At 27.5% G+C, this 26,909-nt stretch overlaps 1 protein-coding gene across 1 annotated transcript; it reads left to right on the top strand.

Annotated features, from left to right (window-relative positions):
* Positions 1 to 3,972: 3,972 nt before the first annotated feature.
* On the top strand, positions 3,973 to 26,410 carry LOC107448857 (U2 small nuclear ribonucleoprotein auxiliary factor 35 kDa subunit-related protein 2-like). Its single transcript, XM_043050410.2, has 11 exons — positions 3,973 to 4,095; positions 5,777 to 5,868; positions 5,963 to 6,059; positions 7,143 to 7,251; positions 10,360 to 10,446; positions 13,331 to 13,366; positions 15,657 to 15,790; positions 17,649 to 17,918; positions 19,414 to 19,523; positions 22,752 to 23,202; positions 25,834 to 26,410. Exons 1-11 carry the CDS (start codon positions 4,055 to 4,057, stop codon positions 25,880 to 25,882), a joined length of 1,476 nt encoding a protein of 491 aa, XP_042906344.1. The 5' UTR covers positions 3,973 to 4,054; the 3' UTR covers positions 25,883 to 26,410.
* The last annotated feature ends 499 nt before the right edge of the window (positions 26,411 to 26,909 follow it).

The following is a 26,909-nucleotide window of genomic DNA, read 5'->3' as shown; positions in this document are numbered from 1 at the left end:
AATTAAAAACTTAACATTATTTCCTCGAATTTCACTTATTTCGGTTTCATGAAACTATCGATTTGTGCAGTAAATGTCTTATGTAAAGAATATTTGCGCTTAGTACATATATTTTTTTTCTTTTGCAACACTACTTTTTGTGGGAGTAAAGATTTAGTGGTGCTATTCCGTGTCAAACAGTCGTAAAAAAAGATCACCAAACTATTATTGACGCCAATGGTGATAAATTAGTTGTGGTGATAGGTTTTGTGGTAATAGCTACCTAATTTACTAATATAAGTACTGTAGCAATAGTTTTTTATGATCCTCCTAATCAAAAAAAACCGCTATAACGCAATAATTAGCACTTTTTGCGAAAATAATTACAGTACTACTTTACCTCAAAAGATGTAAAAAAATCTGAAAACTATAATTTAATCTTGAATTATTAATTTATTCAAGAGACTTAAAATTTTAAATGGTTTTCAGTATTAAAGAAAAAATTCACCTCTTTAAGCGTCATATAAACTCTCTCAAATACGAATAGTGTCAATAATAGTTAGACGAATTTTTAGGAATCCTCAGAAAAAGAGTATTACAGAAATTACTAAAAGCACTAACATTCTAATTATTATTTTATGCGAACTAATATCATGTTGCTATAGTTATTGATAATATTTCCACAACAAATCATTTAGTTGACACACTTATCACAGAACTTCTATTTTTTTTTTTTGTTCGTTGCCTCACACTAATTCCTTTCCAGTTAATAACATTGTTATGTTTAAAAAAATAATAATGATGTTGAAGCTTTGAATCACTGAAACTATCTTTGCATGTTTACACGTTTACATACTATGATTCTTTTTAAACCCTGATCATCAAAATTCATCACAAGATTTTAATTGATCGGCTTTTGCTAAATTATTTCAAATTTTATTTCACTTAATATTTTTTTTCATCACATTCTTCCTAATTTAGCAACAAACACGTTTTAAAAGCAAAAGCATTTTTAAAAAAAGTTGTTTCTTAGATTTTTAAATTTCCAATTCTCCGCTATCACACAGAATTATCCATCCCTAATAGTCATTTTTTTTCTTCCACTTATTATAAATTGAAGCCAAAGAAAACAACAGTACAAGAAAGATAAATAAAACAAAACTCAAACGCAGGACTCATGGCAAAGCAATACTGTAGTAGAGGTTTAAGATATTTTAAAAGAGAAATTCAAGCATTTTCTTTGGCTAATAGCAGGAAAGAAAATTCCCCCCCCCCCCTACTCTAAACATGAAGTAGACTAGTCAGCTTTCATAATGCACTGCTCTCAGAACACCAAATTTTAAAACAGAGGATGGTATTACGTCAAGTAGAGGTATCACCCGCAGAAGTTTCATTTTCAATATGGGTTTATTTAGAATCCTACCTGGACACTTGCCGAGAGTTTGAACCAAGATAAAGTTTGGTGTCTATTGCTAGTTTTTCGGGAAAGATTCACTAGTTGTGATATATTGCGTCTCTCAAAAGCTCTCGGTGTGCGCCTGGTCACTTAAAAGCTTTCTGTTGGGAATAATTTGAGACTAAAACTGACCATATCAATCCCCTTTAGTCGTAGAGAACGATTTTTTATAAACATTCCCTAAATTCCAGCTTTGTACACCATCTTGAAAAATTGCTAGTATTTCAATAAACTGCTGGTCTGCGTATAAGACAAAAAATGCGTAACAAATTTTTTTCCAACCTAACCTATCAATATTTTATTTCTTCCAAAATTAAAGTGAAAAAAGCTGTAAAATTTACGCAATTTTTTAAATTTTGTTGATTTAATTTCAAAACGTTAAACATCTTATAACAAGATGCACAAAATTCCGAACTGCCACAGACAATAATTTCTACTTTCTTGAGTAGATTTCTTTTAACACTCAGTTTTAATATTGATATTTAATTGAGATTTTACCGAGCATCGACTGTTTTTATTATACATGGTTATTTAGTAAACTTAATAGTTTTTAGCTTAACCTTCTTAACTTTGACTTCTAATTCTGACTTTCACTGCTTCGAGTATTTTAATTAGTTACTACTGTTAAAATAAGATTTATTATACTTTTTTAAATTATAATTTTACTTGTCTTAATCCAATTTATAAATATTACCTCAAATACCTTTTTAATTCTAGCTTTTTCTAACTTTTAATTTAGAGGCACTGTCAGACTTTGATTTTTATCAATCTATTGGATGGTATTGAGTTGGTTTTATTTTAACTCTATTGTCCCCAATAAATTATCGGATGATGGACAGACTACTTTAGGAGCCAATTCAGAATAATAGCTGGAATTAAACTATTAAATTCTCTTTGACAGGTGATGTATAAATAATCTTTTCCCTGAATACAATATAAATGATCCGGCAATGGAGCAGAAAAAAATTTGCAAAAAAATTTATTTTATTCATGGGCATAAAGTCAAACTGAGGAACTGGAACTGCAATCAACTATAATATCAGATGAATATATTGTTAATCAATTTATGTAAGGATCTGCTGCCTAAAATATTTTACGTAAGCTAGTGTTGTAATAAATGCCAGGTCCAGCTTGGCCACCTTGACGGACGCATAGTGTGCGTATCAGCTCTCCTGGAACTATCACGGCTACTAGTCAAAATTCCCGTACTCTCCAGATATTTGAAGGGTTGGATAAATGAGTTGCTCACTTCAAAAGATATAATGGAAGGTACCATAAAATATACAAATTTTCTAACTTTTGCCAATTTTTACTTCATTTTAAAGAGCACTTCAAATTTTACGGCAATTTATTTATTAATAAAAGAAAAAATTTCTATTGTTTCTTACGGAATACATAAAGATATATGAAAATAAACATTTGCTCATTACGAAAATTGCTTGAAAAATTTTTCAAAATTTTGTAATAATATTGAAGAGGCTAAATCAGTACCATCTGAAGGTAATTATCAAAGTTTTTTTAACCCAAATTATTCCAAAATAACGAGGTCTAAGTAACTTCAAAAAGCAGATTAACTTTCAACAAAATACAGCAAAGGAAAAAATGCGTGATCACCATGGAAGTAAATTAAAAAGTAATTTAAAATGAGCGATGACAAATAAAGTGATGACTGTACCTCTTTTCTTAGAAGAGACTTTTCTTTATTTTAGTCCACCGTAGCGTTGAAAAACTTTACCCAACCGCAATTTTATTTATATGAAACTTATTTATTTGCATGAACTTCTTCCAAACTTAAATTATACTATATTGCACTCCAAATTGCATTCTAAAGAATAAAATACATTAAATGTTCTCAGATTTACTGTTTTTGAGTAAAATTAGTACTTAAATGATACAATGATACGATTACATACAAAAATTCTTTTTTTTTTATTAAAATTGCTTATATAATGGTCTGACACTTATATGTAAAAAAAAATTTCGAATCGCAAATAGTGTACACTAATTTAATTAAAGTGATTCGTATAACTGGATTCGTAGTTTCCAATATTATTATCATTGTCTTTATTACTCAAATGAAACATATTATTCAGAAGAAAAAAAAATTTTCATTTTTACGATACATCAATAGATTTAGCACACTGTTATTTTAATGTAATTGATTTGATTGAATTTTAATACATTAATAATAAATTAAAGATAACTCATTTCTTTTCATTTTCTTAAAATGTCAATATTGCTCAAAACTTTTTCTATCACTTCAACATTCAAAAACAAATTTCATAAAAATCAACTGACTTATAGCATTTTTAGTTTTTTTGTTTTTTTTTCTAAGATTACAAATATTTACAGTATTTTGCAAAGTGAATTATATTTGACTTTTTATACAGCTTCACTAAATCGACTTAAGAGGACGCTTTCATACTTTTTATAAAAATTCCCCTCTTTCAGCTTTAAGCTTTCTTAGCAGTAGGTAGCTCATATTTTGTTTATACATGTAAGCTACATGCAAAATAGCTTTGTTTGTAAAATAACCTTAAAGTATGAACAATCTCCAACCAGAACAAATGGCTCCCTACTAAAATATTTGACTGCAAAAATTTTATTGTTTGTTCTAAAATGAATGTTTCTAATTTTGCTAAGCAAGCTTGTAAATTGAGGTAACTTTCATTAGTTTAGTTTAATCACAACATTTATGATTTAATTATTAGATAAAAACTGGTCTAGAAATCGTTGACTATTTGCAATTAAAATATATTTATTCTTGTGATAATTTTGTCTATTAGAATTCACTTCACATGGCTTAAAGAATTATTACATTATTAGAACATTATTTCAAGAATTTTTAACTTGGAATATTTTATTCTTGTGAAACTACTCTTATTTTAAGTTTTTTGTTGTTACTTGTAGAAGTATGGTTAATTTCAATAAAAATATACTTATCTTTCTTTGCAGTGCTTGTTAGATATTAAAAAGAATGAGAAATAAATTGAAATCGAAAGAAAAAACCGAAATAACACTCAATATCATGCATTAAAATTTGCCTGTCATTATATCATAATAAAATATCCGGTCTTCAAAAGCCATTAAAAAAATCGAGGAGATTTCCGTAATCGTGATTTGTAATAGAGCCTCTTCCAGTGTTTTCATCACAGAAAAAAAATGGGAGAGAATTTCTCAAAAACAGAGTGAGATTTCAAAAAGTTAAAAAAACACGAATAGACTTGGAAAAAAATTATTTCTTCAATTACAACACTTTTTTAACATCTTCTAATTGAATATTTTTGCTGCATCATCATATGGAAAATTTTCTATATCTACTTTTTCATCAGCTATTATATTTATTTGGCTGAAAAATATCCGTATTTGTTTCGTTTTGACCGTTTCTACCGACATTTGTTTCATTTTCATTTGTCCGCCACGGAGTAGAAGATGTTGCCTTAACAAGGTATTTGTCCATCTTAGATTCATGCACAAAAAATTTAAACGTCTTACATGAAGAAACCTTACCTACTGTGAACACGTGGTTGTAGAGAAATGTGTTCTGAAAGTTGTTCCCTGGTTCGGAAGGGGGGTGGTGTTCTGATGTTCGCACTGGTTCTGAACAATGCTGGTAAATAGGGAAGCTAGATAACACGGACCGATGTTCAAAATAATGAAAGATCAAGGAAGAAAAGTGAAACAGATTTTATTCAAAATGGCAAAAGACTAAATTTTTTCCAAAATTTGCGCATTTTGAAATTGATTAATAGAGTGCGCGAACTTCTCACGTTTATAATTTTTTATTGCGAGAAAAGAAAAAAATAATTGAGATTCTCGCGCTGTAGTGAAAACACTGCTCTTCAATTTACGAAACAACAATATTTGTTCTTATTGTTTCAATACTTGTATAATTGTAGGTCTATAGTTTGAATTGTGGCTTAAAAGTAAAATATATAATTTTGGAAATTTATCCTCCTATACTTTCCAACAATCCGAATTTTTGAGGTTTACTATATTTGTGGTTGAAACTGATATCTTTGTTATATTTATTGAACTATTTAAAAATTATTTTGTCCACAATTTTTCCTCTTTTAACACTATATTTCAGATCTTAAACTTCATATTATTAAACACATGGTCAAAACTGGCTTTCCATTCAAATGAATACTGGTTGACCAAGAGTACACACTTTGAATATTCGTAGAATGTACCAGAAATTTGTTTAGTTTCAAAAATTTTTAAATATCTACCATCTTTGATGCATATAAAAATATTGCTTGCTTAGCAATCTTGAATTAAATGCATTTTTGATGAACAATATTGTATTATAAATTTTAATTCCAGTAATATTACTTTTAGCCATAAGCAATTTCGAGCACTACTGAAAAAGTTTCGCAGAAAGAGAATTCGTCAGCAAACTGCTCAAGAAAGGGACTATCAAGAATTATTAGGTAAATTTGTTTTTTTTTTAATACTTCAGTTTTTGATAATTATATGTGCTGTTATAAATTGTGTTTACATAAATGTTTATTTTCTTTATTTTAGAACTTAAAAAGAGAGAAAATTCACCAAGTTTTATTGAACAAGAGGAGGATCGGCGGAGAAATTCTCAATTATATGAAGAATTTGAAGAAAGAGAGCGGTAATTTGAACTACTTAAATTCTTCTACCAAAATCTATAAACTTGCATGTTACTAAACTTGTCATGCAAAGATATGCATTACATATTTCCTGTCATTCAGAAACTATTTTACAAAACTAAAATTACTAAAAAGTAACGTTCATTTTATTATTTACTCAATAAATGTCATAAATATATTCAATGACCTTGACTTGAGTAAATAAAATCTGTTTTCAGAGAATATCTTTACATCTGCCAAGCATAGTAAAAAATTCTAATACCTCTTCATGGTTGTTAGATGTTTTAAACTTATTGAAATTTGTTATTCCGTCTCGCACTTTCTTTTCTACCAACATTTTGAAGACTAAGAAAAGGAACCAAGGCTTTGCGTGAATTTCTTAACTTTCCTTATCGAAAAATACTTAACATCTACATGTCACTTGTGTTTTTATTTCTTGATGGATGGGATATTTTGTTGAACTTGCCCCTGCAGCAGAAAAAGTTGCAAATAACATTTTTGCTAATATTCCGTTGCTTGTCAAGAAAAATTTACATGGTGTTTTCCATTTTTCAGTCTGCTTGGTATTTAATTAAAATAACAAATGGTTGTTTCATGTGAAAATTTTCAATGTTAGTCTACAAAAATTGTTTTACCATTGTTAAAATTTTAATGTCTTTCAAACGTTAAATTCATTATGTAGCATTATTAATCTATAACTGCAGTTAATATGTAATTTTGACCCTTTTTTCTATTGTTCATCTTAATTTCAAAGTTCTTTATTGTTATTTATTATCCCTCAATTTTATGAAAAGTTAAGGACTAGATGCTATAGTAAAGAATATAATCAATGTATTTTTATTACTTCATGTAGTGGAAAAATAACATTTGTTCTTCTCTGTCTGTAGTAAACAATTTCCCCACATATTTTTTTTTTTTTAATTATAATTCTAAGCTAAATATAATTCAAATATTTTCCAACCCTGTTCACTTATTTGCTCCTTTATTATTATTAATTCAAGAATTCAGTTGCTGTCTGTAAATATTTTAACATTAATATGCTTTTTTCCTTGTTTTTATACATCATTTATGTTGACTCTTTTTAGACTTCGTAAACATAAAGAATGGCTCTGGAGAGAAGAGATAGCTCAGAACCAATTTAGAAAGAAACAACAGCAGCTGGAATTAGAAAAAATTCGACGCGAAGAAGAGAGGGTAAACTTTTACATAATTTATCTACTAACAAAGCTAAGCAATGTTGCATTTTTCCAAACATATAATTGTGTCGTTATGTTACATAAAAAATTTCACATACTAAATTTATATTTAATTATCATTGTTCTTTGAGTTTATAATTTATTAATGCATACATTTTTTATTTTATTTTTATAAATGTATTTATGAGAGGGGGTGGTCCAGCATATCTTTAGTGTATAGTGGAAGTAGCATCATTGTAGTATTAAGCATATTTTATGAGATACATTTTCTTTGGTTATAAAGGAGGAATATTTATCCCGGGAAAATAAATTAAATTATTTAAGCAAAATTGATTTATTATCTTTGTTATCTTATTATAAAGAATCTGGCCATATTTTTAAATTCATAAAATAAAAAAAAATATGTGGAGATTCATTCCTGCCATCAGGGCTGATTGTGCTCCAGAAAAATTCCGGAAGTTTCCAGAGATCGAAGGTCCAGACGTTTAAAAAAATCATTGATCACAGAAGTTTCCGGAAATCAAATTTTCAAAGGTGGAACTTAAAAATACAGTTTATTTTATTTGTTTGTTAACGAGAGCCGGATACTTTATAAGCTCATTTTTTCATTTCAGATCATTTTTTATCAATAAATAGTTATTATAATCATAAACTCAGGAAAGACATATTTGTAAATTTTAATTACTTCTCCAGGTCATCATACGTATGTGTAAATGGTATAGGTATATGTAAAATTGTAAATATATTTTAACTAAACTAAGAAATATTGAGAATAAGGAAAAAAAAACTTGTTTAATTTTTTTTTTAATGTTTTAATTTAAACTGTCTAAATACTGTCAATTGTTCAATTAATATTGTCAATTAAACTCAATAAATTTTCTGGAATTTTGACTTGAGCTCACAATGCCATCAAAAAGTAAGCTTTAAAATTGAACGTTTTAGCTGAGGGCCGAAGCCCCCAGTCTTAAGGCCAAGAATTCAAAATTAAAACTCAAGTGAATTGTTCCCAACAGACAGGAGCATGGGAAGAGATCCATGGTTGGCGATTTATTGAAAGATAAAATAGCCAAGAACAAAGCCAACCCCTCGTAATCAATATTAAATTTGAAAAATAATTTGGCTATGGCTAATAACCAAAAAGACTGTGAGAATTAGTATAACCCTGTGACCGAAACAATTTTGTGGTAAGAGAAATAATGAGTTAAAAATAGATTTTTATGTTCGATATAGTCGCGACAGTGAATTATTGAGTTTTACATTTGTATTGAAATAAATAGTTAGCTGTTACATTGATTGTTAACAAAAGAATAAAATATTTATATTAGCTTTTTATAAAATGTATTAAAAATTAAATAATTTGTTTAATTTAATGAAAATTTGATTGAGAATGATTTAAAAAAAATGAATTAAAGAAATTTTAAAAGCTAGAAAATATGTAATGCCTATTATGGCATTGCAGTATTCATAAAATGAATACTTTCATTTTTAAAAAAAAGCATATTTATTAGACTCTGTAGCATTAAAATTTAAAGTGTTTGATATTATTTTTACTTTTTTTAAAGCTTTGGGATGTTCTAAATACACTTCTTTCTTACATTTCTCTGTATTTAGAAACAATTAGTATTTATTGCTTTTACATACTATAACCTTTTGTTCTTGTTTTAGCATCCATGTAAAATTATAAGCTCAATGGTGAAGTTACTCTTAATCACTAAATTGTCTGTTTTTGCCGTCAAGCATTAAATATAAAAATTAAAGTGTTGAGCACTGGTTTTGTTAATTTTATGTAATACATTAAGATGAAAAGTACTGTAGTGTCTGTTACAGAAAAAGGGGTAAACTATTATCGATGCCAGTGATACTTTATTACTTGTGGTAATAGGTTCTGCTGGTATTGTGGAAATAAATACCTAGTACAGGTACTGTTGCAACTGATATTAAACTTACCGTTAAATGGATAAGTGCTATACAAAAATGTAAATAGTTTTTAATATTTTCTCATTTTTGGGCTAAAATCAGTTACATAACCCAAAGGAGATTCTATTGTGTATCTTAGAATATCTTAACTATTCTAGTTGTTATTCCTTTTTTATTTTGTTTGTTTTCTCTTTTTGTTTTTTCATTAGAGTAGTATGATTTTGAATTTGGATTAGTACATCTGTTTCTGGGATTAAACATTACCAGAACAATACCAGCACACTGCCTTGTACTTTCCTACCAGTTGAGGGTAGTATCCAGAAGCTTCATTTGAGGAAAATTTTACATACAACATAGCATATGAAATAGGATACAATATATTGAATTAGATTTAAGAAATGCATCAAAGTAAAGATTAAAAATTATCATATGACAATCTATTAAAGTTAATAAATAATGATTAATTAGATGTATTGTTTGACACATAGTTGCTCTTATATATGATTGCAATACTTACATAATTATATTATCCATGCCAATAATACAAACGTTTTGTTGGTCATGTTTAACATCCTCCTATAGCAGATATTTTTAAATAAAATTCAAAAGCAATAAATAAAAAATGTATGATGAAGTCGACAATAAGAGTGAAGAAAATGTTTAAAATGCAAATAAGAATGAGATTTACCTTAAAATTGAAGAATTTATGAATTAAGATTTAGGATCTAGATTTTTTACTAATTAATTTATTAGGTTTTTTTTTCTTTGTAACTTAAGTAAACTTAAAAAATTTCTTAGCAAAAGTGGGAAGGTTATTAAAATAAATATATTTGCATGGGTTATATTGTAATAAGATACATTTGATATAAGAGTAAATTAGAATAATTAGTGAGACTTACATATTTCATAAGTGCAAAGAGTACTGACCCTGTAAATACTGAAGACTCAGAACTTGCAGTAGTTTCTTATATGGTCAATCCACCATTTATAATAATAAAAATTTCCTTTTTTTATGATATTTCTTATCTAAATAGTTCTTAATATATTATTCATTCTTAATTTCTTAATATTTTATTAATTTATTTTTCTACATGTGAAATGTGAAAAGTTAATATTATGTGATGATTTTTTTTTCGTGTATATGTATTTATGCTGTAATAGTAATAATTAGAACTTTTTTTTAATTTAGAAAAGAATATTGGAGGAATTTGAAAAACAGCAGAATCTTGAAAATAAATTGGAATTAGAAAATAAAAAAATGAAGAATCAGAAAGAGGTGGTCTTCAATTACAGATATCCAACTAGTTTAATTTTTACATTTTCTAAATATATTTCACTGTTTCTTTATGTTTCAGAATTTTTTTTTTTTCATTTTGTTCTAAATCATTTCATGGGATTTATAAATATTTTCAATTTTTAGTATAAATCAAAACTCTTCTAGCTATATTGTTCTTGTAAAGTTTTTTAATTGAGACAATAGTTTTTTATATAATTAATCAAGTTTTGTTATAAGTGCAGGACATTAGGGGCCATCTTGTATAGCCATTTAATAAATATTTTATATTAGCCTTGCTTGCCCTTATAGATACCGGGGTGTTAGTTAATAACTGCCTCTAGCATATGTTTTTAGTATGCTTGTCAAAATTTAAATTAAAAAATTGGACATGTTAGATGTTACAAACAAGCAATTTCTTCTCTTTTCTGCTTCTTATGGGCTGCTGATAATTTTTTTTAAAAAAAAAGCCAATGAATACCAATGTTTTGCTAAAAAGCTAATCTTCTCTTATTATTTACCTTTTAATTTTTGGTAATTAACTGTCATTTTGTCTTTGTGCTATTAGAAGAACATTTAATTTAAATTTTAAAGTTTCTTTATTAATTTATTTACTTTTAAAATTGCTAAATTTTGTTGGTGAACCCTACTATAATACTAACTTTAGTTATTATTATCAGTAAATTAAATTCAGAATTTGTTTAAAAAAATTTCTCAGAAATATTTATAAATTAAAATGGATATTTATTCTTTCAAATACCTGATTTTAGAGAGAGAAAAAAATTGCATTTTCTGTATTATATTAATTTATTGTGTAAAAAATATTGTACTTTGATATTTTATTTGATACATATTTTCAATATGATCCTTAACTTTCACACAACTATCAAATCCTTGATCTGGATCTTCAAAGCGATTGGATAATCTTCAACATGTATCTTTTAAGTGTTATATTTCCCTTACATACTAGTCAGATTTATACAAGCATCAGATTATTTATTCAGGCCTGATATTCCTCCCATTTTCTACATTTTAGAAAAGAAAAAATAATGAAGGAAAATGCCTTGTTAAATGTTTATTTTTCTTAATATTTCTACATTATTTTATTGTTATACTTCATAATTTTTTTATTGTATTTAATCATGATTAAAATATAAAACTTAACAATTTGTTAGACTGTTAATGTGCACTGCACGAAATAAAAAAAACGGCCTACCCTGAATAACTTTTGATCTAATGATCAGATTTTCACATTCAAGGACTCCATTTTAATGGCTCAAGGGGCTGACCTCAAGTATGCTAATTAGTAAGGGCAGACGATATTTTAAATTTTGGAATTGGACAAGAAATGTACTTTCTCTAAATAAACATACCTTTTTTTCAATGGATTCAGATTTTTGACCCCCAAATTATAGGGGGTAGCCGCAATCTGGGAAATATGGTCCCCCATAGTTTGGTCAGGTGAGCGATTCAAAGTTTGGACTCCTAATGTTAATTTTATTTTTGTGTGTTTCACCGTATCTTGAGAACTTTTTAAGCAAATTAAAAAATATTTGCACACAATTAAAAAATTTGCTTATTCAAAGATAATTCCATGCAAAAAATAAATTTTAGTAAATATTTACTATTTTTAATTGTTTTTCTCTTCAAACCATTAAGATGGAGTCCTAGAACGTGATGTTCCAATCATTAAAGTTATTCATGTTAATCAAAAGTTATCCAGGGTGGTCCTTTTTTATTTTGCTTACTGTACACATACAGTTAAAAAAAAACATATAGCGTAAATATGTACCCATAGCACATATAGCATAAATAATTAAAATGATATCTTTCATGTAGAATTGTTCCACACACTTTTTTAATTATTTTTTTATGATTTGAGTCGATAGGTATTTTCAGACTTTTTGTTCTCGTCCGCTCTCGTGCCTGTTTTTATAACATTGAAAGCTTTAACACATTGACTACAATTTTAAATTTCTTGGATATCATTTTATTTTTCAGGTATTATATTGTCAATCTCACTTTATAAGGGAATGGTTTTCAGATTTTAAGAGATAAAAAGAATAGTCTTTTTATAAGAAATGTAGTTGGGGCTTTATACTACTATACCTGTTTTTGTAAACATAATTAATTGAAGTGCTTATAAAAAACATACTTTGCAGTTATGGAAAAAGGTTTCCTCCGAGAAATACATTGCATGGCAACCATAGAAGGGAAATCTGAAATCAATGAAAGAAAACAAAGAATTTGATTGAAATTTCCTCTCAGCAATAGATTATTTAACCAAATGCTAAATCAATTTATCATTGTTAGGGAAAACACATGCAAAGTGGCATTTTAAAGAATATGAATCACTAAGAGGTTTTCTAAAGGGTCATTATTATTATTATTGAAAAACTTAATTTAAAGACTTAATGGATTAATTTAATGTGTTCTGCAAACAGCAAAGCATAGCGTGTTTTTCAGTCCCAAAAACTGTACAACTTTTAACCCACTGACAGCTCTAGGCATAGAAAGTTATATATTTTTTTATCCTTCCAAATAGCTCATAAAAACCTCACTTCATTTTCTAACTACAAGCTCAAATTCTACAGAGGTCAGGAGTTTATTTCTCTTGCTTAATCATATATTTCTCTTTCTTTCCATTATTTGGATAATTGTCTGTAAAATTTTAGTAAATACTATAACTATATACTTTTCCTGTTTGTCAATGTTTGCATTAATTCAGGATCTCAAAATCAGTTGAAGTTTTATTTGGTACCAAAATTTCATGTTACATTCTCAGTATCATTTTAATATTTGATTTCATTTATTGTTTTACTACTTCTTAACTTTTTATTCAGAGTTTTTCAGTTGTATTAAATAACAAAACCACTTCATCACCTAGGAAGCTCTTCAGGAAGCCTTAGCTAGCCTACCAGAGGTATGTTTCCCACACTATTGCACAAATATTGAATGTTTTGTATACCATATTATTTTTTGTTTCTTTGCTGTAAAATATAAAATTCACATAGTGATACTGGTTTTTAGTGAGGATTACCATTATGTGTTGAAAATATGTGAAGAAGTTATTGATTCTCTTGTGGAAACAGAGTTGCGAAATTTATTCTTCTTAATGATGTTTAAATTAGATTTAGTGTAAAACTTTAAAATATTTCAATTTTAGTCTCTCTTCTCCCTTAAAGACTAGGACGGGATTTTGATCAATATTTGACTCTTTTTACCTTTATGCAGGGTATCTAAATTCTGTTGTATATGCAACTGTTGTCCTATCTTTAAGGAGCTATTTTAATTACTCGAAAGAAGTTTGGAGAAGAATGTAAACTTTATTGGCTTTTTTTCTCTTAGGAATCTTTTACAATTTTCTCCCATTTTAGAAACAACAAAAAATTTTAGTTTAAGATTTTATCGTGATTCTGCTGAGGTTCTCTGCTAACCTTTATCGCTTCTCATAAAGTAGTTTTACTTCCCAGGCTGTAAGTAAGACAACTTACGGTGATAACTGCTGAGAATATTATTAGAAAACGACATTAATTTACATTGCCATATTCGTGCATTGAGTATGTCTAAAGTGATTAGTCGATTTTGAAATTGATTTGTCGTAATAACATCTTAAAAATATCTTTATTTGAAAAACTATGTTAAAAAAATCTCAAAAACGAAAAATAACTGTTGAGACAATTGGCGGAAAAGGACGTAGATAATGGATGGAATTGTCCCAAATAAAGTACGTCAGAAGATTATTACTCAAATTCGAAATATCATATTAAGAAATCAAATCAAACTTTACCAAACCGTGTTGAAACAGTAGAAGATCGGAAAAAAAACTTCAAAAACTTATTAATTATAATTTTTTAATATTCATGTGTCTTAGTAACATTGTATTAAAAATATTGAAACTTAAATGACCCTATTAAAATGCCAAAAAAATGAAAAATAGCTAAAGTAATTTCTGAGAAACCACATAGATTAACAACGGAATATCCATGAATCATGCGTATTAATTAATGATCACTCAAATTTGAGCTTCAGGTGCCACAATATTATCATGTTAAAAATACTGAGTTTGAAAAATCATCTAAAGATTGCCAAAAAATAGGATAAATAGCTATAAAAAATAATACGAAAAAAGATGAGTATTAATGATGGAATAATTGTCATACGAGAATGTTAGGAAAACACAACTCTACTTCGAAATTGGCATGCCGTAATAACATTGTAATAAAATTATTGGAATTTGAAAAATCACATGAAAAAGAAGGAAAATCCTGGCCTTAGAAAGTTACTAGAAATTTTTGTTTTTGTGTTTTCTGTTGCTAACATTTTGTTTTTTTTTACTAGCAATTCGCTACTTTCTAGTCAACTGAATCGCCCCTCATGTCAACTCTACTGGAAAATCCAGTTGATTATTGATTTGATTTTATCATCTGAAATAATCATGACCTCTTCTAATTTTTTAGTTCTTTACATAATTCCTTGAAATTTTGAAAGTTTTTAGATTATTGTCTTGCACAGTGTTTGCTAGCTTGGGAATTCATACAAATAATGTTACTAAGTAATGAAGTGAGACTTATATTACAAATCTTGTATAAAAAAAATATTCCATTGATTCGATCTTTTGTAAATTCTCAATTTTTTTTTCATTAGCTTTAAAATATTTCATTTTGTTCATAATGAATTTATACACGACCTATCTGCAATGAATGAGTGTAGATGTAGATATGTCGAAAAAGGGATTTTTTTTAAAAAGTTTATGTTATTACTGTGTATTTAATATGAACTTAATATGTTTTACTTTTCAAAGTTGTAAATTTAAGAATGTAATTGAAATATTAAAATGTTTTTATATTCAGTTTTATCTTTCTCAATACACAAAAAAAATATTGCAGTGAATTTTGTAATTGGGTATAGTTTGTATTTAATTGGTATTTCATAGTGTCTTTGTGTCTATTTTTTTTCCTTGTTAGCAGCTTCTGTCAAAATTTAAGGTTTTCTTTTTCCTTTAATATAAAGTACTGTAATGTTTGAACCTTGATTTTCTTGCTGTAAAGCCATAACTAAATCTTCTGCCTTTAAACTGTGCATTCAATCCAATTCCCCCAAAACTTTCTTACAGCTTCATATTTCTTCACAACCATCTTTTAATGTTTATTTTGAAAGTCTGATTATCATTAAATAATTTTGCAGTTAATTATTAGTAATTAAATTTTTAGGACAAGGGTCCTTTTCACAATCCAATTGCTCCAAAGCATTATACTAATGACAATTCAGGACATCGTGATGGAGGACAAGAGCAACCACAATGTCAGTTTTTTGCAAAAACTGGTGCATGCAGATTCGGTGAAAGGTAAAAGAAAAAATTCTTTTTTCTTATTTTTTTTACCTAAGAATTTAATAATTCATATTTTAAATTCTTGCAGAACTATATTAAAAAAAATCTCAGTTCAGATCAAAAAATCTCAGTAATCTATGTTATTAATGTCTTCTAATCTAAATTAATTTTCTTTTCAATGAATATCAATTTGGTTATCTCTCTTTACTCTTAGTTATGAGAATATTGAGCTCAAATAAAAATATGCATGATTGTTTTTAATTAGTGATTAGTGTTATTAATTCTTTTTAGCAGAGCTTTAATTGGTAAATATTAAAAAAAAACGTTAAAAAAAACTGATTAAACCAAAAAAAAATTCTAATTTGAATCAAAATTTTATTTTAAAAAATTTAGTCATGGACTTATATACCCCCCTTAATAATATTCCTGCCTCCCAATGTTGTTGTGGTCGTGATAAATCTATGTCAAAGTGTTCTAATTTGTGGAGTATTGCTTACATAATTTTTTTAAAAAATAAAAATTATGATAAAGTTAGATTTGCATTTTTATACTCTACACGTTCTTTATTTTTCTTTTTACCCTACTTATTATGAAAGCAGTTTAGATGGGGGGTTTTTTTTTATGTATTTAAAAAAGAAAAGGAAAAAACAATTCTATAGTGTTATTTTTTTCTGTTTTTACATTATAATTCTCTTTTAATAATTTCACAATTTAGCTTTTGTTAAAATAATCTTTGTTGTCTTTAAAGTACTAATTTGAATTATCATTATACTAAGCATCCTATTATGGAAGCAATCACATAACTTTTTTTTTCTAAAAATAATGTAAGTGCAGTAGAGTCCCGATTATCCGAGTTAATGTGGACCACGACTAACTCGGATAACTGAAAAACTCGGTTAAAACGAAGAGTATAAAAAAAAAAAGAAAAAGTTGGTATAAATGTAATATATTTAAGAAATATAAATTTTATACGAGTATACCACATACAATTCCTATTACAGTAGGCAACCGATTATCCGGAACGATCGGGACCATCTCTATTCCGGATAACTGATTTTTCCGGTTTTTTGAATAGCTACAAAAAGCTGTTTCTTTTATTGTTAAATCCAACTTAAAAAAAAATATTTGGAAATAATCTTAAAAAGAAGAAAAAACGATGAAGTAATACACTAATGATTATTTCCAAAATGATGGTAAGGTAAACATCTTTCAAAAAAGAAAGAAAAATCCTAAAATCCTATGAGGAAAAAAACATTTTTTTAAGAAAAATGGCTGGAAAATTTATCAAATTTCGTTCCGGTTTTTTGGTTTTCCGGTTTTCTGATTTCCGGATAACGGGTTCTGTACTGTACTATTAAAAAACTTTCTTGAAAAAACTTAAAAAGTATACTTTGTGAGAATTAAAGAGTTTTTAATTAAAAAAAAGTCCTTATTCGTTTTTTGTTTTACATAACTTTGGTGCTTTTCTGCAGAAATGTTTCGCCATTTTTTAGGGATAACAGGAAGACTGGTGTCACCTCTTTTTGCTGTTCTATGTATTCAGTAGCATTTTCGACAGCTTGAAGTTCATCTATGTGAGAGATTTTTATATGTTGATTTTTATCGTCACTGTCTTCATCATCTTCGCTAGGTTCATTTTCATTATTGACAATATTAACGATCATTTCATGGGATAGAGTTGTTAGATTTTGTTTTCCCGAGTGTTTGGAAGATAAAATTCAGATTTATTTTTCGGCGGTATTTTTNCAATACCATGAAGCAATCACATAACTTTTTTTTTTAAAAAATAATGTAAGTATATAAATTATATTTTTTTGGTTCGCTTAGAAGTTTATATTTGATATTATGTGTTTAATAATTTATTTTATTACAGATGCTCTCGGGGTCATATACACCCAAGTGTCAGCACAACTATTCTAATCAAAGGAATGTTCACACATTATAGTATAGATCACACAGGAAGAGAAGATCATGATACTGATATGGCATTGGAATATGATGATAAAGAAACTTATGAAGACTTCAAAAATTTCTATGTTGATGTTTTGCCAGAATTTAAAAAATATGGCAAAGTTGTTCAATTCAAAGTCTGCTGTAATCATGAACCTCATCTACGTGGGAATGTTTATATCCAGTATTCTAAGTAATTTTTATATATAAATATGTGTTTCTATTTCATTGTATATTGCTTTTTAAATTATTATATTCTAAATGTAATTCTTGGATTAAATATTTTTCACATTTATATCTTTCCGTGTTTTCTATTTTTTTTTTAAATCCTTTTTTTTATCTACTGATGAGGGTATTAAAAAGCAATTAATTTGTCTTTGTTATGAAAAATTTATTAGAATATATTTCACTAATTAATTTTTGTAAAATTATATATTTTATCATTTAAAATGAGACCTCTCTGTCCAGTTTTGCTATGTTGATAGTTTTATTTTTATGTTGTAATTTAATCAAACTTTAAGCTACTAATCCATTCTATTAATCAGAGACTATTGAACATTTGTTAAACTGTTTGTCTCTTGGTTATGCATAACACAGCACAAGCATTGTTAATTAATAAATTTGCTGCAAATATGCCTTCTTAATTGTTTTCCAGACCTATTCTTCAATCTTTATTTTTTTATTTCACTTGTTTTTTCTGCAATTTTATCCCTTAATTCTGTATAATTTTTTAGACTGTAGACTAATTAGGCAACTTTTAATTAGTAATTATTTATATAACTGGCAGGCTCTTTTCACCAGCCCTTGTAATTGCTTCTCATTCATTTTTTTTCCCTTAATCAGCAATATCTCCCTCAAAACATTTTACTTTCAAATTATACAATTATTGTAGTTTGATGTACTAACATTTTGTTAATATGTTAATCTTAATGTAATGCATGATTACCCAGATTAAAAAATTATGAATCGGGAAAAAAATTACCTTAAAAATATAGGTTTTTGAACTTGAAAAAAAGAAATAAATGAGAAGTAATTCCACTCATTAACAAGACTTTTAACAATTTAAATTTGAGAACGTTTTTTATTTTGCTCTTTATTGAGTTTTTTATTTATTTTTTAAATTTTCAATATAACTATTAAGATTTATGTCTGATGACATTTAATATTTTTTTTCACTAATTTTTGATTGACGTCTACTTGAGTGTGAGCTTACGGAATTAAGATTTCTTGGAAGAAAAATAATACAATAGTAAATAAATAATTTATATTTTAAGCAAAAAATCACGAAAAAGCACTTAAATTTGCAATAACTTTCGAGCAAGTTGGAATTGTGAAAAAAAATTGGCCTTAAGTTCGCAAATAAAAATGGCACTTTTAACTCCCTACTTGTATTTTAGCTAGATCGACCAAACATGATATTTTTCCCTTCAAATTAAGCAGTTAATAATTCTTAAATTAATTTCCAAATCTCAAATTTTTTATAGGCATTGTGTCAAAAGTCGTAGATTAGCCCCTGAATACAAAAAGAAAATTTTTTATATGTTTTCAAAGTAGTAGTTTTCAAAGTTTTGTGTAGTCGAAAGTTTTAATTTTTATTAATTTTAATTCAATAATTTAATTTTTATTGTTTTTAATGTTATAGTTTTAAAAATTTTGTTTGATCTTAAAATTTTAAATTGTTTTTGTAGTGAAAAAGAAGCTGTTGAATGTTTCAAAAATTTTAATGGCAGATATTATGCTGGGAAGCAGCTAACATGTGAATTTACTCATGTCATCAAGTGGCGATCTGCTATTTGTGGTAAATATCATTAATTTGATATTCCTTTATTATTTAATTCATTTTTTTGGTTGTATGATCCAAAGTATTTTAATTTGATTGTTATGTAATATATATAGACATTCAATGTCTCAAAAGAACAAATTTAATTAAATATTTTTATTTTCTTAAGGAAACCAAAATGATTCAATACAACATCTATCTTATAATTTAATAAACTACAATATTCTTTGCATTTAGTTATAATCACTGTGTGTAGTTCAAATGTGTCTAGTTAAAAAGAATTCTTATTCATTTTTGTAACATTACACTAAGTGTAATTCTTACTATTGTAACAGTCACTCTTTGTGTAATGCTGCAAATGCTAACTGAAAGCCGGTGCTTCATACAGGGTAAGACAGAAAGTTAATCTTGTCAATTCTACACAATCATACATGAAATTGAAAGGTATATGCAGTCACAATTAAAAAAGTTTTAAAAAATCCCAAGTTTTTTATATTAATGTTATGAGATCTTCTACAAAATTCTCTATATTTTTTTCATATTCACTTGCTAATTTAAATAAGTAATATTTCTAATTTTAAACTGAGACTCAATAAGAGTGTAACATTTTAAAAAGGAATGAACTTTCATTTAAGTAATCAGTTAACTTCCTTTCAGAAAAATATCTTTCAATTTGTTTATGAATATTTTTATGCTGAAAGTTTTTTCTTTATTTTAAACTTAAGATCACATACTGTTCAAAAACATGTTACAACTATTGAAAATACGTTTGAGGCCTTTCACTATTCAAAATGTTAAATTTAAAAATATGCTGAAGATAATAAATGATATTTATATTCAAGTTTGTTTAATGCCAACTGAAAATATTGCAGCAAATTTAAATCTGTAGTTATTAGTGTGTAATTGCTTTTTATATTTTATTTCCTTTTCTGTTAATAAGAATTCCTGAAATTCCTAATTTGTGACTTTTATTTGTTTCGAAAGAAATGTAAAATAGAGATAATGGGCTGTGAAAAACCCAAGATAATTTAACCCCTTAACTGCCGCGGGCGTACATATACGTCTCAACCAGACGATGCGTTAACTGCCGCAGGCGTATATATACGCTTTCCCAAAGTACCATGCCTTGCATTGCGCTGCTATAAATAGAACTACACCCCCTACTTTAGAATGCAGTAAAATGGCCTTGAAAGTGTTTGCTTTGCGAACGTATTACTAATTTCGGAGGAGGAGGAATGGGAAAAGGATGTTATGGAAAAGTGATATTGTATTAATTGCTTGGGTGTATTTATTTGAGTAAGGTCGGGTTTATTCTTTTTTCGCTTTCGTTTCCCGTATGTATTTGGTGCTTTTTATTATTTCCATCAATGTCTTCAAAGAAAAATGCATCGCGGAAATGTGCTGTTTGTTCAAGAAAAAAAAATCCCGCTATCAGTGTGATGAATATGATGTTGGTTTATGTGTCCAACCATGTTTCAGGATTTATCATACAACAGCTAAGTTTTAACATCTTTTATATTGTATTTTTATTATTTAATTTAAATTTTGTATTTTCTATCTTTCCTTTCTCTTGTCTTGTAAAAGTAAACTGTTTTTAAATTGCAAAGCGTGCATCATTTTTCCCCACCAAAACACAGTGTAAGAAAGTGCACTTGCGCGAAAAACAGTGGCACTGGGGAGTGCACGTTAATTTTACTCGGCAGTTAAGGGGTTAATATAACTCCAAACAAAAATGAGTCATGACTGTTTTCAAATAATTTGCATGACCTGATTTAACTTACAAACCAAAATGTCCTATAGTTCATTACTAAGGTTGCAAGTTTGTCAAAGCCCAAATATTCTTGATGATTTCTATGAATTATTAATGTTGTTTTTTTTTTCAGATTATCGGAATATAATTTGTTTGTTTTTTACTTATTCTTTTTAACTTTTACTTCCATTTTGACATTAATTTATACTTTTCTGAAATTTATAAACTTATGCATAACTGATAAAGCCTTTAAGAGGAAAGATCAATAACAAGACGACGAGAAAATATAATATTCAAGAGATAATCTGAAACCATTCAAGTGAGGTGATCTTTTTAACTCTTGGAGGATAAATTAAAAATATCATGCCTCTTTAAAGTACAAAAAGAATGCATACGGAAGAAAAAGTTTAGTTAGCCCCCACTGCAAACAAGAGAACATACTGAAATGATGGGGTAACACAGGCTATTGCACTGGACTTCAGCTATTGCGTTAACTTTTATTTTATTATTCATGTCATGCCCATGTCTTTCAGTGCATATATTTTACACTTTGGTATTTGTGTTCCAGTGAAATTTTTAAAAATTTCTCGCATATCTTCCCCGAATTTCTGTTTCTTTGTTCCCGCTACAAACTTGCAACCCTACCCATAACTTCAGTGGAAGTCAGAAGCCTTCTAGTAAAGAAAATGATAGATCAAGGATAAAAAAAAGTCAAGAGACTGTCTCAACTCTTTTCCATCTCAATATGGAATAGGAAAGTAGAAAGCTTAATTATCCACCTCTTCAGTTATAAAAATGTAACTCCATACAACAAATATAAACATTTTTCTAAAGTATAGCTGAAACTTCATCACTTTATGTAAACAAAAGGTGTTTGGTTGATAACAAAACCAAAATGGTTTATAACCTACAGTTTTTTTTTTTTTTTTTTTTTTTTTTTTTTTAAATTATTTATTTTAGAAAAGTTGCCAAGCTTCCAGTGAATTCTCGAATCTATCACTTCTTAATGTATCTAAAGCCTTGAACCTTAAATTAGGTAGATCATCAGATAACACTTTTGTTTTTAAAATTGCCCAGTCACAATAACAGGTCTCACTGTCCAAAAAGAGCCTTTGCCTGTAAATTGTTGTGTGATTTAAGAATACATAAAGTTGAAAGAAAAATAGTGCATGGAAAACAAAAGTTAAATACAGATTCATTATTTTCTGCCAAAAGATGCACAAGAAACGCATATATTAATCCTAATAACATTTTTCATGTTGTGCAGTGAAATTTATAGCTGAAATATGTCCCTTCTCGTAAAATTGTCACAACCTCAAGCATTTGCTTTTACATCCTGATAGGTTAGAAAAAAATTTAATATGTGCATAAATGTGATTGATTCGGCATATTTACAATATTATTGCTTCTATAAAAAATATTATTGTAAAGGAAAGTTTTTTTTATATTTGAAAAAAAAATTTTTATATTCCAAAACTTTTTCTTGTTTATTTTAGGTTTATATTTTCGCAAAGCTTGCCCTAAAGGAATCAATTGTAACTTTTTGCATGTATTTAAGAACCCTTCTAATGAGTTTTGGGAAGCAGATAGAGATTTATCTCCCAGAGAATTTGAAAGCCACTCACATTCACGGAGAAGTCACAATTCCAGGTACAACAGTGAGCGTTATTCTTCACAAAGAAGTTATTCAAGGGACTTTAAGCATCACCAGGATGACTACAATCGGGACCATTATCGCAGTCATTCTAGCAGGGTATCAGAATCAGACAGTGATGAGGATGATAGAAATTATTCTGTGTCCTCTAGAAGCCATTACAGAGATAAAAATGAATCATCACACCATAAGTCTAAGCATAGAGACTCTAGATCGAGATCCCGAACTCCCAAAAGAAATTCTTCGAAATCTGAAAATTCTAATAGTTCCAAGAAACATAAACACAAAAAAAAGTAAGTTTCATTTCTTACATGGATTTATTACCGTTGAGTTTTTATATTCCTTTTCATTTACTTATACATTAGTTTTTAATTGATATTTTAATGATTTTTCATTATTTTCTCTTTTTATAAACTTACATCCTAATAACACTCTATCCTAATAACTTACATCCTAATAACAGCCTATATAACTTACATTCTATGTTTTAGGGTGTTAATAACAGTTTAAAATGAGTTGAATGTTAGCCTCCCCCCTCCCCCCAGGAGAGAAACAAACAGCATTGTTACTCATTCACTAGCTACGAAAGGTACTATTTGAACATAAGAACAAGGAAATTGAGGTTTTCAATTATAAGTTTAATAAAAACGTTCATCATTGTGCTATGTAAACAAAAAAATTTGGATAAAATTATATACTAATATATTGATGGGTCATTTGATATATTAATAGGTCTTTTTCAAATTGAGATTTTTCCTTTACTATGTTAATTTTCACTTCAAATTATGAAAAAAGACACAGTTCACATTGTTCTATTCAACGTTTTCACAATTAATTCAACCCCAATCTATTTCGGCATATTGTCAGTCCGTAGCGAATGAAAACGCCATTCGCTTTACATGATTCAAAATTTCATGATTTTTGACAATTGACAAAAACAATGCCAAGAGGTTTTTTTTTTTTTTTTTTTTTTTTTTTTTTTTGACATGACGGTTAAAACAAGATAAAACCATCAATTGTCAAAAACTTTTCAACCCAGCCTAATTATGATATATTTTAAAGTGCTTAAAAATATTTTTTGAGTGCTTGAAAAGTGCTGTTTAAGATGTGCTAATTTTTTGCTGCATAATTTGGCTACGCACCCTGTTATATGTGCCATAACACTTTAAATTTAAGCATGAATCCGATATACTAAGTATTATTAACAAAGAAGTAATCAGTACAAATGAGTATCAATGGAGTTTTTTTTCATTGAGCATTTTTCGCCTTTGATAGATAAGCATTAATGAAATAGAGCAGAACATTATTATTAACAAGGATGTAACCAATATGAATAAGCATTGTTGGAGTAAGTGCAGAAAATTTTTATAAAAAGAAATATTATTGTCAGAAGTATTAATTCTCTAAGTCCCTGAGTAAAAGTTTGCAAAAATTTCCACTCTACATGCTACTCTCCCATTGAAAAACATGAAGGAAACCAGTTTCTCAATTCAGGAATGTTTGCAGCTAAATGTTCAGAAAAAACCAGGACTGACACTCAGAGGGTTTAAGTATTATTTGCAAATGTATGTTATTTTATGTGCATATTCCTTTTATTCAAAGCATTGTTAAGTTGTGACTGATAAATCAAAGTTTAAAAGATTTTATTCCATCAATATTTATTTCCATAAAATTATTGCTTTCCTCTGTGGACAAGTTACATCACAATTTGGCTTTAATTTTATCATTACACTGAATCTTCTCTAACATGTAGTTAAAAATATTTATATGCTTAAAAATATTTTATAGTATTTTCAATTAAATATTTACATGGCGCAATCGTGTTGGGCATGAATAATGCAATTTTCAAGCTCATCAAGCTTTGTGGATTTAATTCCTAAAGTGCCCTTTGATATTAATGCTTAAAACATATTCTCATCAGAAAAAACTCTATTTTTTCTGGCAATTTTTGGAAAATATTTATTTCTTAAGCTTAAAATACATGATTATTTTAAAGAACAACAGAAATAGATTTTATTTTTTCCTTTAAATTTAGATTTTGTGGAGCAAATTTATTAAATTTGTCTCTTAAGTGCCTTTCACGACCTTAAAATTTTAGTTTCATTTTTACCAAATAAAACCTTGCATTTAACTGAAATTTTTGGAAAAAGTTACCTCTCGAATATAAAGTGTATAACGTCATTTTAAAGAACCACACACGTAGAGACTATTCTACCTTGCAATTGAAAAAGCAACGTAAGTGCTTCATGATTAATTCTGAGAAAAATGGCTTGACAACTTTTCTCCTATTGCTAATGCTATGAATGCTAAAATACAATTTCTAAAAACTGATAAAACAAAATTTATTTTTGAAAAATTTTCTTTTGTAATATGTGTGTAGCTTATGGTGTAAAGATGCCAAATAAATAAAATCTCAATTTTGAATTTTTTGTCGCTTACATTGATTTTTCAATTGCACGACAGTATTGATGTCCTAATTATGTAGGTAATTGGATAAGAGGTGTTCTTTGTTATACCTTTTTAACTATGAACCTGATATTTTAGATTAAGCAAAATATCTGCACTAAAACATATGGAAAATAACTATTTTCCCTCATCAAAACTGTTTTATGAAAATTAAATTATTAGGGTGTTCATAAAGTCTACTCTTAATCTTTATAATTAAGACAAAAAAGTATACACATTTGGGATCACAAATTCATATGTAAGCATAGCAGAGACAAAAATAATATTGAAATCTGATAGATCATTGTTGAGAAAGACAGGTGTACAAACATGTTAACCTTTTGGCCCTTACTGACCACCCCATGTGTAAAATAAATCAATTAGTAATTTTGTAGTTTTTCAAAACATAAAAACATTGTCTATTATGAGTTATTTATGTATGTATTCAAGTTTATATTTATAAGATTTTTTATTTTTAGGAAAAAGAAAAGCAAAAAATGGAGTTCTAATGAAAGTGAAGATAGTTGAACTAGTCTTATAATTGAACTGCTACAAACATAAATTGATATACTTAATAATATTAAAAATTGTATATAACTTAAAAAATAGTTGGTTTTTTTTATAACTTCGTATAAATACTATCACTGCTAAGTACTACTTAATAATCAACTAAACATTATTGTTAAAGTTTAAAAAGTGTTTTTATTACAGTTAAAGTGCCTCAGAAAAAAATTGGTATTTCTAATATTTTTGTATAATCTGCACAGAAAAATTAATAATATTAAACATTTCTTGTTTTTATTGCATAGTCGAAAAGCTAATTTTTTTCTCAAAAAATTTATTGCTTTTATCTATGATATTGGAAAATATCAATTGAAAAATGCTTTAATACCAAACTAGTTTTCAAAATAATTTTCTGTTTATGTTGTGAATATTTAAACATGCTCTTGTTTCTATTGATATTATGTCTCGTAATATTTTTTCTAATTATAATTTATGTACATATGTAATTAATAGTCAATGCATTTTTAAGTAATAAAAATTATTCATTTTCTATTATGTTTCAAGTTCATACATTAATTTAGTTAATAATATATATATTGTTTATAGTTTTGATTTATCGCTCTATGCTCTCAGTCAGTAATTCCCTACTGTTTGTCTACGATGGGTACTCTGAAAGACATTCGTCTGGAGGGGTGTCGGTGACTATGGTAACGAGGTATGATTATTTCAAGTAGGGGTGCGGGGTCCCTCTTTAGGACTGGTTTCGGTGGGAGAAAAGGAGACTTCTTTCTTCGGTGTATTGTATTAGCCCTAGAGTGAAGAGAAATGAGCATTCACGCCTGAAACATCGTTTACAGCGTTCGATTCCTTTTTTAATCTTTTCTCTTTTTCAAAAGCTTCTAGTTTAGAAAAAAAATTCAACAAATTTATTTGTGTTGTTATTAATTTTTTTAATAAATTTTTTATTTTATTTTTCCTCTTTTAACTTTTTTGAATATTGAGAAATGCCTTTTAAATTTAAAAAAGGTGAAGTTTTGAAATCACAAGCACG

This window comes from Parasteatoda tepidariorum, chromosome 5 (genome assembly GCF_043381705.1).
Source record: "Parasteatoda tepidariorum isolate YZ-2023 chromosome 5, CAS_Ptep_4.0, whole genome shotgun sequence".
Lineage (NCBI taxonomy): Eukaryota > Metazoa > Arthropoda > Arachnida > Araneae > Theridiidae > Parasteatoda > Parasteatoda tepidariorum.
Note: the sequence above shows the minus strand (reverse complement) of the source record. Positions and strands in the feature narration are given on the sequence as shown.

Excerpts from the sequence above, each read along its gene's own strand:
- LOC107448857 (XM_043050410.2), top strand. The coding sequence starts at position 4,055 with ATGAATGTTTCTAATTTTGCTAAGCAAGCTTGTAAATTGAG. Across the intron at positions 4,096-5,776 it reads AAGCAAGCTTGTAAATTGAG|CCATAAGCAATTTCGAGCAC; the intron begins GTAACTTTCATT and ends TATTACTTTTAG. Across the intron at positions 10,447-13,330 it reads AAATGAAGAATCAGAAAGAG|GAAGCTCTTCAGGAAGCCTT; the intron begins GTGGTCTTCAAT and ends TTCATCACCTAG.